Consider the following 18,510-nt stretch of genomic DNA (forward strand, 5'->3'; position numbering starts at 1 on the left):
TCTAGGAATCCTTTGGCATCTGAGCTCCATGTTTCTGGCATCCATGAAGCCATCTGTTGTGGCAGGCACAGAACAGTGATTCCTACTTAGACATTCTTCAGTGTTTGCTATTGTAAGCAATGAGTAGAGCGTGAAGAGTGGGTTCCTTCGATTGCTCCGTGGCTCCTCTCTTTTTGAGCCGCAGGGGTGGCAACAACAGAACCTTTCTCTGCGAGGGTTTGAGTTATTTGTTTCCAGGCATGGCCTCCTCACGCAGCAGCATTTTGTATTTGTGATCTGGAGACCCATTCTGTGGTTTGCATGCACGTTGCTAGGAAATGAACCCTTCCACATGCTTTCCTACCCAAATTGTGCAGCAGGAGAACTGGCCTGCCTGGGTTTAGAAGAGGGATGGGGAGAACTATGCTTTCATGGAATCTCATCTTTTTTAGTGCCTTTGGGGAGTTCTCTCTTTTTGGAATTGTAGCTTCTGGTTCAGTCAAGGAATGAGGCTATGCAGTATTGGCAGCCATGGCCTCTGGTATTTCTAGCAGAATTTCCCTCCAGGTTTCAGGTTGTTAGAGAAGCGCAAGAGGAACTTGATGCTGGAACTGTGGATTAGCAACATAGGTGGTACAACCGGTGTAGTTTCCATGCTAACAGCAGTTGAGTCGCCCTCCCCACACTAGCCCACAAGTGTCAGGTGGGATTTGGACATAACCCAGCAGAAGAAAATCTGATCGCAGTTGGGGAAAGTTTGAATGGGTGCTTAATTCCCCCATTGAAATCAAGACACAAACTTCAGATAGACCGTACCTTTATTCCTCTCCTCCCTTGCTTTTAAGGACGGGTTCTCTTATGAGACCTTGAATTCATTCAATCTGGGATTAAAGCAATGTACTGTATACACTTCTTGTTTTGAGTAGAATCTTTTTTTAAACACTTTCCCATCCTAGAAAACATAACCTTAAAATAAAATAAAATAAGAAAAGAAAAGAAGGATGCATATTTCTTGCCACTTAAAAGAATTCTTATGTCTACCCAGGGGTCCACAAAATGTATTTGCCAGATCACTGGAGGGAGTCATATATTTTTGCCCAGCAAACATATCTTGTTCTTGATTCTGTGCTGGACTTCAGAAATCCAACATGATGCCCAAAATGAGATCCTATCCGTTCTTCCAATACCAGTCAGTATTTGTAGAGCCTGTGGTAGAAAAGGCACTAGACTTATTTCAGCTGTTGTCAGTGACCAAATAAATAAATCACTTGGTTTGGAATTGCCCAGATAATTGGAGGGAATATTTATTGGACTGTATGACTTTCCATCCTTAGGACTGAATTAGAAATATAAGATGGGTTGAAAAACTGCAGTGAACCTGTATTTAGTCAAAGCCATTTGCACTCTTTTAATAAGTGCAGAACATGGCTCTCCTCAGCTGGATGCATTGTGCATTGCTATTCTTAGATTGGAGGGAAAAACCCTTCAAGTGTGTAGTTATGAGAGTGGGAAAAGAAATTAACTTCTAAAAAAATGGCTTTTTGTTTTTGGCATTGACTGCACACAGACACAGACACAGACACACAGACACAGTTTCAGCTGAGCAGTTTTTCACTTCATCTTGTGGGATGGTGCTCTGTGGGTTAGATATACTTGCATGTGAAAAGTCTGCATGTTAAGGAGAAAGGCAGACTTGACACCTGCCTGGTGCTTTCTGTGTGTGGTTTGGGGACAGCCATCCTACATGCAATTGCCCCTCCTGCAGTCTGACTTGGTGTCCTCGCTGCCTATTTGGAGCAGTCTTACAATTGTTAAAAGGGAGAACATCATACCTGTAATTAACTGAGGATGTTACCAACATTTTACAAGACATGTTCCGTCAGGTGGCAAAGCTGCTAATAAGGGGAGTAGAAAAATTGATGACAAAATATAGCTTAAAAATAAATAAATTGAACCTAGATATTTTTAAAAAACTGGGAGCATGTATGTTAATCATAAAGTGCTTAAAATCTGATTTTAATGCAAATGTATTAAAAGTCCATCTCTAGTTGAATCCATTTGCCTATAAAATGCAGCACTGAAGAAGGCTTTTAAAATAGCAAATAGGGGTGAGGAAATTTTCTTTTGAGGTTAGCATTGTAGATCAGATGTTACAGGCTTTGAGGGGGTTAGAATCCATGAGATGTCATCCATGCCAGGTTCATCTACTGAACCCACCTGGATAACTTTGTAATTCTTATGCCTTCTAAATTTGTTGTAGTAGCATACATGGGGTAGATAGAAATTGGTATTGTGAAGGTATTGTTTTGTAAATATACGACAAAATACCTCCTACTGATACATCCCACTTCTATCTTCAAATAACACCCTCCATGGGTACAAAAATCAGGACTGTTCTTTATTTAAGGTTCACAGCATGCAGTGGAGTCAGGCCCCCATGCAATCAGGTTTTGGGATCTACTAGTTCTCAGTCCAAGAGAATCGGAGGTAAATACAGTGGTACCTCAGGTTACAGACGCTTCAGGTTACAGACCCCGCTAACCCAGAAATAGAAGCTTAGGTTAAGAACTATGCTTCAGGATGAGAACAGATTGTGCAGTGGCAGTGGGAGGCCCCATTAGCTTAAGTGGTGCTTCAGGTTAAGAACAGTTTCAGGTTAAGAACGGACCTCCGGAACGAATTAAGTTCTTATCCCGAGTTACCAACGTAGTGTGGTTGAGGACAGTTTTGGGTCTAAATTCCAGAAGCAGCAGCTAATGTTCAGAGCATTTTCTGGCAACTAATGTAGTCTAGGACAGGCAATGAAGACAGTCCCACAGGCAGCAGCAAAAGCCAAGAGGTAGGTAGCATAACCCGAGAGGCAGAGGCAAGGGATCAGGTTCTGGAAAAGGAGTTGGATCTTAGCCAGGCAAAGTCTTCTCGGGTGAGCTTTCTCTGACAAGTGAGCAGATCCCAGGGTTAGGACTTTCTGGGCTGGGATGGTTGGTTGATGGCACACTAAACTGATTGCTGGGGCCAGTGCAGCAGCCGGGATGGTGCTTTTAACCCTCTTCAAGGTTTGTGTTCAGCACACAGCATGGGTGGCAAAGGTGAGCTCTGGTTTGATACCTCTTTCTACGCCCACCCCTCCAGGGAAAAATATTTCAGATTGTTTGTCTTATTCCCTTCTCTTCCTCATTGGTCACGTAAATGCTGGCCTGTTAAGTTGGTTCTAGGTGAAGTACTAGAATTGCAGAGTTGGAAGAGACCATGAGGGTCATCTGGGCCAACCTCCTGCAGTGCAGGAATCTTCCCCTCAACTTGGGACTGTAACCCATGACCCAACATGATCAAGTGTCTCATGTTCTATCAACTGAGCTATTCCAGACATCCCTTGTGCCCCTAGACACGCCTTCCCAGGTACAATTAAAAATTATTTAAGTAAATAATATTTCCCATTCTAGAACCCTCCATCACTCTAATATGCAACATTCCCTCCGCTCCCTGTTCTAGGTGATAATAACTCACCTTAATTGCTTCTAGGAAACTCGTTAGCCTTCTGTGAAACAAAATACTGCCAATTGATAGTATGTGAGCAAAATCAACATTTAATAGGAATTGGGCCATTTCATTAGAAAATAAAACCAAGAAATTATTTCTCAATGTTTTTCTTATGCCCTGTATACAAGCCATACTTCCATTATGTGTTTCTGAAGAGACCAGATTTATTTCCAAATTTGGGTCCAAGGAGATGGCTGTCTTCATTGTCCCCATGAACATCACCATCAGAGAAGCATGTGAAACAGGAAAACTGGAATCTTATTTTCACTTAAAAAATCTTCCACACCTCAGTAGGTTGAGAAAAAGACTGCCACCCACCCTTTATGGCATGGGGCCAAGAATGCCTTATAAGTCATATTAGCTGCAAGAAGCAGAGCTCATGAAAAACCTGTTTGGAAAGCGAGTTTTAGGATGAATTCTTCCACGCTAATGATTCACTATCCTGATGATCCAAACAGCCCTTAAAATAGTTCTAAAGGGTAAGTGTTAGCAGTTGGCTGTTTGATGTAACCAGGATGGTTAAGGCAGAAATCTGTTTTGCTTTCCAAGTGAGAGTTGTAATTCTCTCCTCATCCCCTCTTAAACAAAGGAAAGGAAACTGAACTTTTAAAGTTACACCAAGCAACCATGCCCAACAGATTGTATCCAACAAAGTTGTTCTGTTGGTGCAAGGACTTCCCACAACTTTCCCTGCCTCTCCAACAGTCTGGAGCAGATTTGTGGGGGAGCCTGGGGTGTGCGCAAGGAGAGGAGAGGGAGCACAAGAGCCCTCCTGTTGTGCAAGCAGCGCAATTGTGTGAAATGCAACCCGGTGTGTGTGAAGATTCACCACAGCTCCCAAAAGCTGGGGCAACCTTCCTTCTAGTCGGGCTGCTACTCAGCTTGGCTTTTCTTGAACTCCTAGAGCATACAAGATGGTATGCTGTTGTAGAGGAGGAACACATTGCCGTTGTTTCCTTTACCTTGAGCAAACTGTGGCATCTTGGGATTGTTGAGAAGTTCCGTTTGGATGCAGACCATGAGAGGCTTATCGGCCAAGCGCTGTCCCAGAACCACATCTTTCATTAGAGGTTCCGATAACCAGCTTTTTCTGTGCATGTTATCTTTCTTGGATAAAAGGCTAAGCTAATGAAAATTTGTTGCTGGGTGCAGCAGCAGAAGGCTTCCATCATCTGATAACATTATGGAGAGAGACATTTTAATCTTGTTTTGTATGGGATTCTGATGTAATTCTTATATTCAAGTGATGTTTAAAATATATTAAAGTACCGGTTTGATAGCCCCAGAGACGGGAGTCCTTTTCCTATCAGATAATTTTTGTGTTAGAGCAATCTTCTGTGTCACCTTAAGGACAGAGGGAAAGGCGTGATTAAAACTTATTTCATCTAGCTCTCCTGCTGTGAGGTTGATAAAACCCATTAGGAATTCATTCATTTGTCTCTTTTATTATCATTGTTTCTTTTTTTATATGAAATGCCATGATCAGGAGAGCTGGGCATGGGGAGAATCTATTTTCTGTCAACAGCTGCATCTGTCCTTGATAAACACCATTTGTGGTAAAGGTCATAGGAGCTTGCATATAATTGTTTAAAAATGGCGGTGTGCATTTTGGCTTGATAACGGTATAAAGGGAGATTGATACTGTTGACTTGGCAAGAGCAGTCTGTTATTATCTTCCTAAAAATGAGCAGGTGAAATTATGAACAACAACAAATATCTCACTAAAGAATTTATTGCATGAATGCCCACCTTAGCCGCAATCAAACAGCTGAGCCTCATTGAATTTCTCTGAACAAGCTTACCATACCTGATGAACATAATTATAGCCTAGAATTGTTAAAATAGATCCCCTGGGAAGCATCAGTTTGACAGGCATATCATCGTCGCCTTTGATGTTATTGTTTAGAGAATTTTAACTCTGATATTGCCATGTTTTTCTTAAACACTGTGGAGGTTGAGAGTTGTCAAAGGGCTTGTGAGTGTGTGTTAGATTTTTGTTGTGTTTAAATCTGGGCTTGTAAATAGCCTCTTACCTGATCTCCTACGGCGAGTAAAAATCTGGTGGAGGTGACCACACACAGGTGTGTGTCCCCCCCCCCCCATATATGTGAGCAGGAGGCTGGTGCAGAAAATGTTTGTGGGCTACTGATTTTTCTTTGGTGGACTTCTTTCCAAAACTGTATCACTGGGCAGATTAGTCTTAATGTGTTGTTCCCCGGGGGTCCTGTTGAAAAAATTTGACTGCTTTCCTGCATACTCCTTCAGAACTCCAGCAAGAGTGACCTGCTCTGCCTTAGCAGCTGGGGCAGGGGGCAGGGAGAGAGCGATGGGGAAGAAAGCCTGGGTCCTTCTCACCACCAGCATGCAGACTTCAACCACTGATGCCGAGGGAAGTTGGACCTCAACAGAAGAATGAGGTCTTCAGCACCTCTGTTTATAGGCGGCATCTCATAGAAGGACTTCTGTGGGTGGTTTTGTTTGGTTTTGTTTTAGTATATAGAATTAAACAAATAATGAGAGAATACTAGATAACACACTGAAATAATGTAGCATCTATTGGATGCATAGTATTGGATGTACAATTAGAAAAAATGCCTCAGAGATATTGAAGAGTTGCTGATAGCTGTGCTAGATCTACAAACACCCTGGCTTGGTAGTAGCTTCCTCTTCTGCTCATGTTTCAGAAGGGATATTTTGGACTGTTAGCAGTGTTTGCTTTGGCCCAAACATCCCATTGGGTGGGAATTCTGTGTGCCAGAAAAACCAGAATTGTCCACAGGAAGGCAGTCAGGTGAGAGTTGAACTGCTCCTCCTTAGATAGCAGGGTTGGCAAACACGACTCCTTTCTCAAAGATGACCTGCGCTTCCAGATGGCAGCAGGGTTCTAGAGTGGTTCCTGCTGAACGGTGCTGCACGGCAACCAGCTTGGCTGCCTCGAGACAAACCAAGAAGTCATTAGCCCCGGTAACAGCTGCCCTTTTCCTGAGTTTGCTGCATTGCTTGCTCTTGCAAGTGTTTCCTCCTCTCCTCTTACTCTCCTGCTATGTTAAGTGGGAGGCAAATCAAACCACATGGCTCAGCTGTGAACTAGGGACTCAACATTATCTCTTCTGCCTTCTTCCCTGCCCAAGTATAGAGGGGTGATGCTTCTGAGAGGCCGCAACCCTGCGTTCCTCATTTGCTGTGCTACATAAAATCAGCATCCTGTGTCCAGGCCCATGAAGTCACCGGGCTGGAAGGCAACAGGGCAGATTGCCTGTGAAGCAAAGTGCTTGGCATCTAGGTTGTTGCAGCTGACATCTTAGTGCTGGGCACGGCCTTCCCCAAACCATGGTGGGAGGTGGCCCTGCTGGAACTGTATAATGGAACAAGTGAAAACTGGCAAGAGGGAATGAGCATGAGCAAAGGAGCCTTCTGACTTCCTGTTACTGAATGGGACAGGGAGCAGGGGAAGAGAATTCATCCAGTATCTTGGTCAAGGCAGGGCTAGGTGAGGCAAGGCGAGGCAACTGCCTCAGGTGGCAGGATCCACAGGGGCAGCAGATTCGGCCTCCAAGGAATACATTGCCCACTGCTGCTACTGTTTCTGAGGTGGCAGCCATGGCTGTGGCACATCCTTGGAGGCTTGGTCTGCTGCCTCCTTGGGAGCCCCCCCCCCCCAGCCCTGGGGGTGGGTGGAGACCAGCAGTGCGTCCGATTTGCCCAGAGGCTGCTGTGCAGTGTCTTCTCCACAGCTGTCTCTAGCTGAGTAAGAGGCTCTGGTCTCCTTCCACCCCTAGGGAGGAAATGGCCGGGGCTGCCCTGGGAGGTCTCCAGGGCCCTGCAGTTGCCTGGCATGATTCTCAGTGGGCCTCTTTTCTCCCCATGGCTGCCTTTGATTTCTACTTTGACCAATGGGTAATGTTGATTTGACACCCCTGCTCCCCCATTTCCGATGTAGATCTTCTTCCTTGCTTGTTTCTGATAAGATCTTCATTCACCCCTTTTTCCCTGGCAGGAAGAGGGTGCCATTTGGTGGTTCAACTCAGGTGTCCAAATGTCTTGGGCTGACGCTGGGTAAAGGCTAATGGGAGAACAGGGAGGCAAGGGAGGAAGACTGATCATTCTGATCATTCCCCAGGGACTCTTGCTTCTTCTGCCCTTCCCTTCCCATTCTGCCTTCTGCTTTAAGGCAGCTGCGGGCGAGGCCAGCGCTGGAGCTGAAGATGTCCAGAATCCTAGAATTGTAGAAGAGTAGAGATGGGACCCCGAGAGTCCACCCCCCTTCAATGCAGGAACCAAGGACAGGTCACAAGTTAGAACTGAAGGTCATCTCAGGAGAGCTTGGGACATGGATGGCTCTGGGTGAAACACTCATAATTTCTGCAACCCATGGCAGGCTGCACCACAGTAGCCTGCCAGCCCCAGGCCCTCTGCAGCTTGGTGCAAGGGGGAATCAAACCCAGGGACCTGGCTCTGCCCTGGCTGGGTTAATCTGGTTCTCTCTTAAGCTTCTCTTGTGTGAAAAATCTATCCAACATGTAATTCAAATTTGCTGCAGTGAAGAAGCAGGTGGCTCCTCAGTCCTTGCTCACGTGAGCTGCCTGAATTGGCATATAGCTACTAAGTGTCTCCCCTCTCCCGCCTTCAAAATAACTGTTTTTAGTCAACCCAAAATATCACAGAGGCATTTGGCTTCTACGCAGGTGCTGCTGATCTGCATAAACAGTTTTCACTGTAGGAAAGCAAACAGGGAGTGATTCCAGACTCCACTTCTAGAATAGATGGTTGTAAAATCCAACTCAGAAACCTCCGTTCATCTTTTGGGACAGTAGCATGTTTTGTATTTTCAGTCTTCTGCATATTATTCCACTTCTACAGCTTATGCTCTAGTAACATCATCTCAACTCCCTTGCAGGTCACAAGCAGCAGGGTGAAATTTTTAGATGGCCCGGGAGGAGAAATTGGAGGCCCCGTGGTGTTCTGATCCTCCTGTGCTGTGATTCCCCTTTTGAGGATTGCATACAATGTTGGGCAGATGATAAAACACAGTTCTGTCCACTTTTGTAGCTAGCCCTGTCTGTGGTTTATAAAAGGCTGGCAAGAGTGAGCAGGGCTACAGCTGTTTGCTGTAGTGATTTCCCTGTTTCTGAAAGGAATCTTCTACAGCACAATCCTGGGCATCTCTACACGAAAGCCAGTCCCCTTAAATTCAGTGGGGCTTCCTGCCAGCTAACTGTATAGCAGACTTTGCCAACTGAGTGTCCTGCACTAGAAGTTTCATCAGCCCCAGTGAGCGCTACCCTCACCCCAGGAGCTCCTCACGTGGAGGTGGCTTGGATCTGTTCCTCTCAGTCCCGCAGCTGGGTGGTTCTATCCAGGCACAGAGCCCCTGCGGAATCTGCTCATGGCTCCTCTTAGCCACACATTGCATAGATGTGCAGTGGCAGAGCACATCCTGTGCATGGCAGAGGTCCCAGATTCAACCTTTGGAGAGCAACTGCCAATCAGTGTGGTCTTCCCTAGCTTGGTGCCCTCCAGATGTTGGAGTACAGCTGCTCTGGTGGGTGAAGTTAGGAGCAGAAGTCCAGAACACCAACCAGGTCGAAGAAGGCTGGTGTATAGGATTGCAGTCCTAAGTCTATGTAGAGGCAGTGTAGTGCACTGGTTGGAGTGTTGGGCTCGAAGCTGGGAAATCTGTGTTCAAATCCCCAGGGCTGGGCCACCCATGAGGCAAGGTGAGGCTACTGCCTCAGGCAGCAGGATCCACCAGGGCAGCAGATCTGAATGTTGTTCTTCCTTCCCTCTGGTTCCTGATGTAGATCTTCCCTCATCCCTTCTTCCCTGGCACCATTTTGGGGTCTGCCTCAAAATCCCTACAAAAGCCCTTCAAATCCCTACTCTTTGGGTGACCATGGGCCAGTTACCCTCTCTCAGGCTATAATCCAACTCCACAGGCTTGCTGTGAGAATAACCTTCTGCACTGTCCTGAGCTCCTTGAAGGAGCAGAAGGATACAAATGTGAACCAGGTTTCTACAGCTAACACAGTGACAGTGTAGTAATTTTAATGTGGTTTAAAAAACTGACTTATGGTCTAATGTTTTACAATTTTTTATGTGCTGTAAGCAGCCCAGAGTGGCTGGGGAAGCCCAGCCAGATGGGCGGGGTATAAATATCATCATCATCATCAAGGTATACTTAGAAAAATGCAGAAGCCAGTATCCAAACCCCCCTGCACCATTGCTTTTGTGCTCCCAAGAAAAGTAGAGTTTCTTGAGAAGTTTTGCCATTTGCACAGTGGATTGCTTTTGAAACATACAGTGAAACAGGTATGTGTCTCTGCTGTTCAAAAGGAGGGAGCATCTCCAAGGGTGGAATGAAGCCTTTGGGCATGCCTGAAGTAGCTCTTTCAGTCTCGCTTTTGTATCTTCGTCATATCTGCTAACAAAGGTTGAACACCATTGGGTGGAAAGACAAAAGCAAATCAACACAAACTAGGGATGTCATCAGGACAAGACGATTTGTGCTTACGTGTAAACTATGTGCAAACTTTAAAAACACAAAAAATTGTCAGAACTCAGCAACTTCGGCAGAACTTGATCAGTTGCTGTCCTTTTGGATATACATTAAATGATGATGATGATATAGTTAAATTGTACCGTTATTAACTGGACACAGGAACCTTGTACACTAACACTGTTGTAATACACACTGAGATGGTAAACCACTTCTCTGGGCTTTACCCCTTTTGGACAGCAGGTGGGAGCTTTCATGACTCTCTGTTGCCTTGCCTTAGTCTCAAATTGCTCTCTTGTCCACAGGCTACATCCAGAAGATTAAATCTGGGGAAGACTTTGAATCCTTAGCATCACAATTCAGTGACTGCAGCTCAGCCAAGGCAGGAGGAGACCTGGGTGCTTTTGGAAGGGGTGAGTAGAGCAAGAGTTTCACATGGTGCATTGTGTGAACTGCCCTGAGATGCCTTGGAATACAGTGAATCATGAAGTCAGTGATGGTGCTTCAAATCACTCACGTTGTACGCAAGCACTGGGTTATTGGCTCTCCGGTTTGAAGAGGCACACTGATTGAAAATAGCTCTGTGCTGAGCCTCAGCCGCCTTGGCTAATAACAGTGCAGACCTTGCTGGACAGATGGTGCATTAGGAAGCAGGTTCCCCAGCACAATTGATGTGGCCTTGATAATAGCACTGTAGAGAGAAAGGCCTGCTTCCCCCCCCCCCCCCTGTATGAAATGTGAGGGCCCCTCTCCATTCTCTTGTCGTCAGCCACCGTGGAGGAGGCAGCCTCAGTCCTGGGTGTCCTGAGAGTCCTGGCACGCTGACAGGGAGAGACTTTCCTCAGCACCAGCCGCAACTCTTTTATATCCTTCAGGGCTGCTGCTGTTGAGGGCCACATGCCCATGGCAGGGACTGCATACAGGTGTTGTGCAGAGCTGATGATGAGCAGAGACAAAAGTGTTCTGGATTAACGCATCTGGAATAAAGATTGCCCTCTTTCAACGGTCAACTTAGATTAGAATTCCCAATCCTATGCTGGCCTACTTGGGTTTGATGGGACTACTTTCAAACAAGCATACAGGGGCTTTTATATTTTTCCTACGACAGACGAATACATCCATTGCCATGGAATACAAGTGAAAGTAATTCCTAAGTGAGAGTAATTCCGACCCTCGTGTGCTGCCCCCACACAAAAGCACATGGCAGAAGTCTCTCAAGTTGTTCTTAAAATTACTGGGGGACAATGATATACTGCCTCTTCCAATTGTTCTGAAGTTGTAATGCTGGGGGCACATTTTAATAGCCACACCTTGGCCCATAGCTGTCTGTTTTTCCACTGCTGTGGTTGCCCTGCGCCATGGCTGGCCTTGCCTTCTTAGGCTCTCCAGTCTGACTTACTAAGGGTTCCCCCTTATCTTGGAGGACATGCTGCCACTCTCTTTGGCTTGAGCGTCCTCAGAGTAGTTAGCTCTGCATGCCTGCTGGAAGCCAACCTTGGACACGGTGAGGCTGTTTACATCCTCCTCTTGCCTGTGCTTGACTTGCTGTGACTATAACAAAGAGAAATGCGCAGAGAGGGCACTGTGGTGCTGTGTGCTCATGCTGCTCCAAGTCTCTTATCTGGACTGTGTTGTGGTCATGCTGTGTTGCTGTGCTCTTGAAAGGAATTTGGAGCAGTTTCAGAAGAGAAGGATCCTGGTTAAGTGAACTGGGGTCTCTGGCCTCAAACAAGCCGCTCACAGAAGTTCTTTTGCTATTATTGTGGTGTTCCAGGGCATTGTAGGCTGAGCACTGCATCGTCTGCCCTCTTGCTCCCCAAAGGATCACAGGGAATTGACTGGCCTTTCCCATCTGTTACAACTTAAGGCCTTTCTCTACTTTGTTCCATATGATTAAGCTTTCTGTCTACAGCATCACACCAGCTGAGGCATGGCTTCTTTCCTTCAGCAGGCTTCCGCTGTGTGTTTTGTATTAAAGGATACCTGCTCTTTAACGATTTTGCCACGTGGAGGTTGTTCCTCCTCTGTATCGCACCCCCCCCCCTGCTGTGTTATACATTTCATTGATCATCTGCCTTTGGCCCAGCATCATAGAGCTGGAAGGGATACGATGGGCTATCTAACTTTGCCCCTAGGCATGTGGCCTAAGGCTGGTGGGTCCTGCATTTCTGCGGTTTCATCCTGAAACTGAAGAAATGAGATATCCTCGGTGAGCTGCTTCTGCTATTTCCCCAAATTCTTCAAGTTTGCCAAAAGAAGCTTGGGGGAAACGAAGTAGTGTTCAGAGGTGACTGGGCAGCTTCTGTTGCTCAGAGGTAGATCTTCAATGCCTTGCACAGCTCTCCTGTCTTTCACGTTTAATATTGCTTATTTTCAGACCTGAGTATGCCATGGATTGTATCCCGTGGTGCTGACAAAAGGCACTTTAATTCACTGGAGCAGGAAGACTGGCTGTTTTTTTAATTCCCCTGACCCCACCCCCACCCCCTGGAGCCCTCCAAAGAGCCCCACAGGTCTCTTAACCATCAATGTGCCTCCAGTCCGCGGATGCAGCTCCCCTTAGGCTTCACACTAAAAGGGGCTGTAGCTCAGGAAGAGGGTACGTTGTTTCTATGGGGACGTCCCTCCCCCACCCCCGCAACCTGCAGCATCTTCCATGAGAAAGGACCACAGGGAGCAGGCAATGGGATGTACAGGGCCAGGTAGACCAAGAGTTGCCCCTTCAGCACCTGCATCTTCATGTATGCACCAGGAGCAAGGGAAGCGGGTGCATAGACGTTTGCTTCTTGTAAATGGTACGTTCTGCTTCTGCTCATGATGGGGAAGAGGAGAGACCAATCCTGAGTGCCGGAGCCCTCCAGTTTGCCAGTTCTGTTGCAGCCTGAGCTTCTGAAGTCATGCCTGCAGGCTTAAAGGCCTGAAATTGGCTTTAAAAAATGGGTGTTGTGACTGGTGCCATTTTCTGTCTTGCATTGGCACAGTTTCTGGATATTGGGTGGGGAATGACATTGGATTACACCGGACAAGTGAGAGGGATTTAGGATTAAAGAGCAACACCGGGGACTATTGAAAGTGATGTAGACAGTGGACCTCATCTATCTATCTATCTATCTATCTATCTATCTATCTATCTATCTATCTATCTATCTATGGTGCTTTTGAGTTCGTATCTTGAAACTGTCCTGCTACTTTTTAAACTTGAAAGATAAGGCTCTAAGAGTATCAGTGAGCAAGACGATACTGTCCGTAGGGTTGCTTGTCCTCAAGGGGCAACTGAACCACCAACACAATAAAATAAATTGTATGAAATTTGTTTTGTGTGTCTGTGCATTATTCTGGGGAGTGAGTCCCCAGATTTCAGCAGATTCTCCAAGGGGTCCAGGACCCCCACTGATTTCAGAACAGTGAGTCAGTAGACCTTGGCATTCTCCCAGTGATAGCTTTTCAGGAGCACAGCAGGGTGTAAAAGCGTCTCCACAGCAAGTGGCCAAGTGACCTCAGAGCGGGAGGGTGGGTTTCTGTCGGGAGCCTGATGGGAGATGGGTGGCAAGTTATGAGGTCCCTCTGGCCCTGTGTGTTGCCAGTGTCATTTGTGGAAGCACTTCAAGGCCAAGAGGCTGTTTCAGACTCTCTCAGCCCCATTTTGGGAACTGTAACTTTGATGAAGTGGGGGAAGCGTTCTCTGGCTTTTGACAAAGTTGAAAGAAAAATGCCCAGGTCCAAGACTTTGGTGGCCATGGAAAGGAGTCCATCTTTGAATAGTTCCAATTTACAGGACAGTGGGGGCGGGGGGAGCCCCTGGCTTCACCCAGGATACATTTACATAGCCAAAGCTCTTGTGGGCATCTCCCAGTGCCATAATCCCTAATAGGGTTGAAAAATGCCTTGGAAAATCTGGATGTATGGCAGCCCACATTGCTAAAAAACAGCATTTTTTGTGATTTTTGTATAACAAGCTCAACAACTTCTTTTCGGCCTTGCCTGTCTAGCATTGGTTTGTGTTTGTTTAGCTGCTAGCCAAGGCACTGCTAACTTTATCTAGCCAAAACTTATTGTCAGGAATCCAAAGTCTTGATTTGCATGGAGACACTGCTTTATGTGCTCTTCATCTTCATTTCCATGCAGGGCGCTGTTTTGACGACAAATGGCAAGAATTTCTTCCTCAGTCAAATATTTCCTGTTTTTTTAAAAAAGAAAAAGAAAAAAGGATGGTTACTAATATTGGCACATTATTGATTGGGAAGTAATGAAGCAGCCATTAATCTTGGGCTGCTGGTGACGGGTTGTTTGGTCTCATTTAGGAACTGTCAGCTCAGGCATAATCCTGGGTGACTTACAGAGGAAGATGCTTTTAGATATGCAGCAAAGCTGCTGGAGTCCCTTTTGTCCACTGGGTGGCACTAGTGGCACAAGCAGCTGGTCTGCTCTTCCCAGGCAACACTGCCAGTCTCCTTCTCCTTATTCATTTTGGGGGGGCTGCAAACCATAATTTATGAGAGCTATGAATTCTGGTTACGTTTAGAGATGGAACGGCTCAAGCATTCCCATTTATCTTCTTCAAAAAATATTCCAGGTAATTGACGTTTCCTCTTTTGGCTTTATTGAAGCCCAGGCTGGGAGGCTAAACCTGTTTTTCCTCATTCTGAAATGAAGATTTCTTGGCTTGAGAGTGAAATTGGCTTTTAAAAAGATCAAGTTGGGGAAGGGTTGGAATGGGGCAGAGGAATGTGCATTCTTAGAGGCAAAAGGAATCTCTCTCTCTCTCTCTCTCTCTCTCTCTCTCTCACACTCTCTCTCTCTCTCTCTCTCTCACACACACACACACACACACACACACACACACACACACACCAGACTTGTTTGTCCATGGGTATGCAGCACCCTGGAAGCATTCCAAGGACCACCTCCTTGCCAGCCAACCATGATCCCCCATGTCTTGCACTTGGGCTCCACCCTCCCCACCTGTTAGAGGAGCACCACTTCTTCCTGACAATTCTGTTGCATCCTCTGGCTATGCTACTTCATTTCTCGGTGCCACCAGCAGTCTGAGACCCCAGCCTGGCACCATAGCTTTTCCATAAGCCTTTTCCATAAGCCTTTTGCTGGTAAAACATCTTCTAACTGCATTAACCCAACTCTTGTGATATCCTAGGCCCCATCTATCCCCAACCCACCCCTGCAAATGTTGGATTTTTATTGTGTGAAATTTCATCTTAGCTCTGTGGGTCCTCTTTCTATTGTGTTGTTGAGGGCTTCTTGGTTGTGGTTGCTGCTTACAGTGTTGGGCTGTGATCTTGGAGACCAGGGTTCAAATCTCCGCTCACCTGGTAGCCTTGGGCCAGTCACTGGCTCTCAGCCTAACCCACCTCACAGGGCTGTTGTGGGTATTAAATGGGGAGGGGGAGAACCATGAACCTTGAGCTCCTTGGAAGAAAAGGCAGTCTAAAAGTGCAATAAATAATCCCTATCTTTCTTCTGCCCACCTGCTCTATATTACTGTTTTGGGGGTGGGATCACCTTTTTGGAGGTGGCCCATCCTGTGTACCCATTTTTAAATACCCATGCAACTATGTACCTCTGATTTTTAGTGTCTTGGATAGATTGCTGTCTCTCTCTCTCCACACCACCCCAGCCCTCTCATGAATGACACTTGTGGAAGACAATGGGCCGAAGTTGTAATGACTAATCCTGGAAGAGGAAGTTCGGAGCTGCAGCTGGAAGAAAAGGCTGTGGATTTAAAGCCTAAAGTAAAATATATAAATTGCACCCAGCCACCTCAGAGGCGTGATGCGTCCGCAATGCATGGCCCTGTGCAGAGCCTGCAAAGACATTAGTATATCACCAAGATGTCTTCCATCTCAAAAAAAGAAAAAAAAAAGGACAAACAAGAAAAAAGCCCTTCAAAGATTCATCTGTCAGATGGTCATTAAGCTTTCTGTGCCCATCTCATTCCTTCTGCAGTGGACTTACAAGGGTCGTAAACTTACATGAGATTTACTTGGCCTTTTCTGACCTGATCCCTGTCACGTTGGGCATCTCAAAACAGCAAGTGTTCGTGAAGGCTGTCGGTGCTGAGATCAGGCAACAGAACATCCTCCTCCCTGCCCTCTCCTTCTTCTTGACTCTGGGCATGCAAGTCTGCTGTGAGTGGTGCCCTTTTCTGTAGTTAAAAGCCTCGTTGTTTTGAGCTGGGAGCCGCAGACTTCTGGACCACCTTAAATTGGATGCAGGAAACGCTTGCTCTTCTGGTCTGCTGCATCAGCTTGGGAGCTGGCTTTCTTACCCAAGCATTTCTTGAGCTGTTGCTGTAAAATGAACCCCGTGGCATCTGGGTTGTTGCAGGGCAGCATTTGCAGAATTTGGGTCCAAAAAGCAGGCCTGGTGCCTGATCTGGGACTGTTCACAGAGAGGCCTACAAAAGAAATTGGACAGAGAGGAGCAGTTGTCAAGGAAGGTGGAAGCACAGAGCAAGAGCCATTTGAGGGAATGGTTAGTTCTGCGACCAGTCTTGGCCCTCCTTCCTTTTTTCTGCTGTCAAATGGGGACCAATGGGGGTCTGGGCAAGCGGGAGAATCTCAAGTAAGATCATTTCTCCCTGGAATCCATTGAACAGCTGTCATGGCTACGTCCAGGGCATCCAGTTTCCAAGGGCACTTGAGCAGAGTGGCATTCTGACTCAAATGCTCCATCTGTACAGCAGAGGGGCACCCTCTTCCAGGCTGCTGTTGCAACCTAGCAGTTTGAGTCAACCCTGTACAAGGAGCTGTACAGGGTTAAGAGTCCTTTGTCTAGAGGACTTGTTGCACAACGCAGGGGTGTGTGAGAGGGAGGAGGGGGGGAGGCATGGCCTACAAGAGGTACATCTGGCACCTTAATTCTCCAGGTTTTGTCATATGTTGACGACTCACCTCTTTACCCTTTCCTTCGATGCTTGAGAGAAGTATTTTTTTTTTTTTTATAAAATTTTTTATTGCGTTTCTTTCCATAGTTTTGTACATTGCAAACACATACAATAGATACAAGAAACATTTTTTCTTTTTTAACAATACAGAAAACGCAGAAAAAGAAGAAAAAAAAAGAAAAAAAAAAAAAGAAAGAATTAGATATATTTGGACTTCCCCACCCCTTCCGGATCTGCGTTCTTTAAATTAACCATGTCAGCAATTTGTTACCTTATTTCATACTTCAGTGTACCTTTCAATTGTTATGTATCCAAAATCAATATATTATATCTCAGTTTTAATACCTTTAAAATAAACATAACATATTCAATTCAATTTGTCTCCTTCTCTCTTTTATCACTTATTTTACCATTTACTTAATCATAATTGCTAAAGCGTAACATTTCCTGATCGTGCACTATCTTAAGATTCGTACAGTTTGTAATATTTTTGCAAATAGTCTTTAAATTTTTTCCAGTCCCCCTCAATTGTTTCCTGATCCAAATCTCGGATTCTGCCGGTCAGTTCAGCTATCTCCATGTAGTTCATCAACTGCGTCTGCCATTCCTCCAGCGTGGGCAAATCTTGTGTCTTCCAACTCTTTGCGATGAGTATTCTTGCTGCTGTGCTGGCGTACATAAACAAAGTTCTGTCCTTCTTTGACATTTTCTGGTCCACCATACCCAGCAGGAAGGCCTCTGGTTTCTTGGGAAAGGTATACCTAAATACCTTTTTCAATTCATTATAAATCATTTCCCAGAAGGCCTTCACTTTTGGGCAGGTCCACCAGAGATGAAAAAAAGTCCCCTCTGCCTCCTTACACTTCCAACATTTGTTGTCAGACAGGTGGTGAATCTTAGCTAACTTGACTGGGGTCATGTACCACCGGTATATCATTTTCATAATGTTTTCCTTCAGGGCACTACATGCCGTGAATTGAGAGAAGTATTTTTGAGACCCACCCTGTTCTTGTGGTTGCAGTTTGTTTCCAACTGTTAGTAATGTTTTATATGGTTGCGACCCTCCTGGGACGTTATGGTGAAGGGCTGGTAATAAATCAAATGGTTGATTTTTATATATAAATATTGCTGAATGAGGTGGTAGGATAAACTGTGGAAGGGGAGGGGGTAAATCAATTTTTAAGATCCTCTCCTATTAAAACAAAAACAAAAAACCACACCTCTGCAGCTAATTGGCACAACAGGAAGAAGATGAGATTAGAAGCTTCTTACCTGATGTTTTCTACTTGTAGGAAGCCTTGTTCATTGGCAAGTTTTTATGAAGGGAGAGCATTCAAACATAGAATTGCCCACCTGCCATCCTATTTGGTGCACTCCATTCTGACCCATTATCTCCCCCTCATATTGCTCTCTTTGTGGACCAACCTGACTGTGAGTAACAAGGAGAGATTGGGTAGCAAAGGAGGTGCAAATAAAGGAGGACAGGAGCAACTCGCGACTCTAGTTTTAAATGACTTGGAGTGCTTGATTTAGAAGTTGTTTGCTCATATCTCTCAGATATTTGAGTCTTGGCTGAGGATGCACATAGCCCTAT

At 45.7% G+C, this 18,510-nt stretch overlaps 1 protein-coding gene across 1 annotated transcript in view; it reads left to right on the forward strand.

The window, feature by feature from the left end:
- Nucleotides 1–18,510, forward strand: part of PIN1 (peptidylprolyl cis/trans isomerase, NIMA-interacting 1) — a 38,341-nt gene that overhangs the window by 17,771 nt on the left and 2,060 nt on the right. Inside the window, exon 3 of the mRNA XM_028721173.2 lies at nucleotides 10,321–10,428. Coding sequence (XP_028577006.1) covers nucleotides 10,321–10,428 — 108 coding nt within the window. The remainder of the gene's footprint in view (nucleotides 1–10,320; nucleotides 10,429–18,510) is intronic.

Source organism: Podarcis muralis, chromosome 2 (genome assembly GCF_964188315.1).
Source record: "Podarcis muralis chromosome 2, rPodMur119.hap1.1, whole genome shotgun sequence".
NCBI classification, from domain to species: Eukaryota; Metazoa; Chordata; class Lepidosauria; order Squamata; family Lacertidae; genus Podarcis; species Podarcis muralis.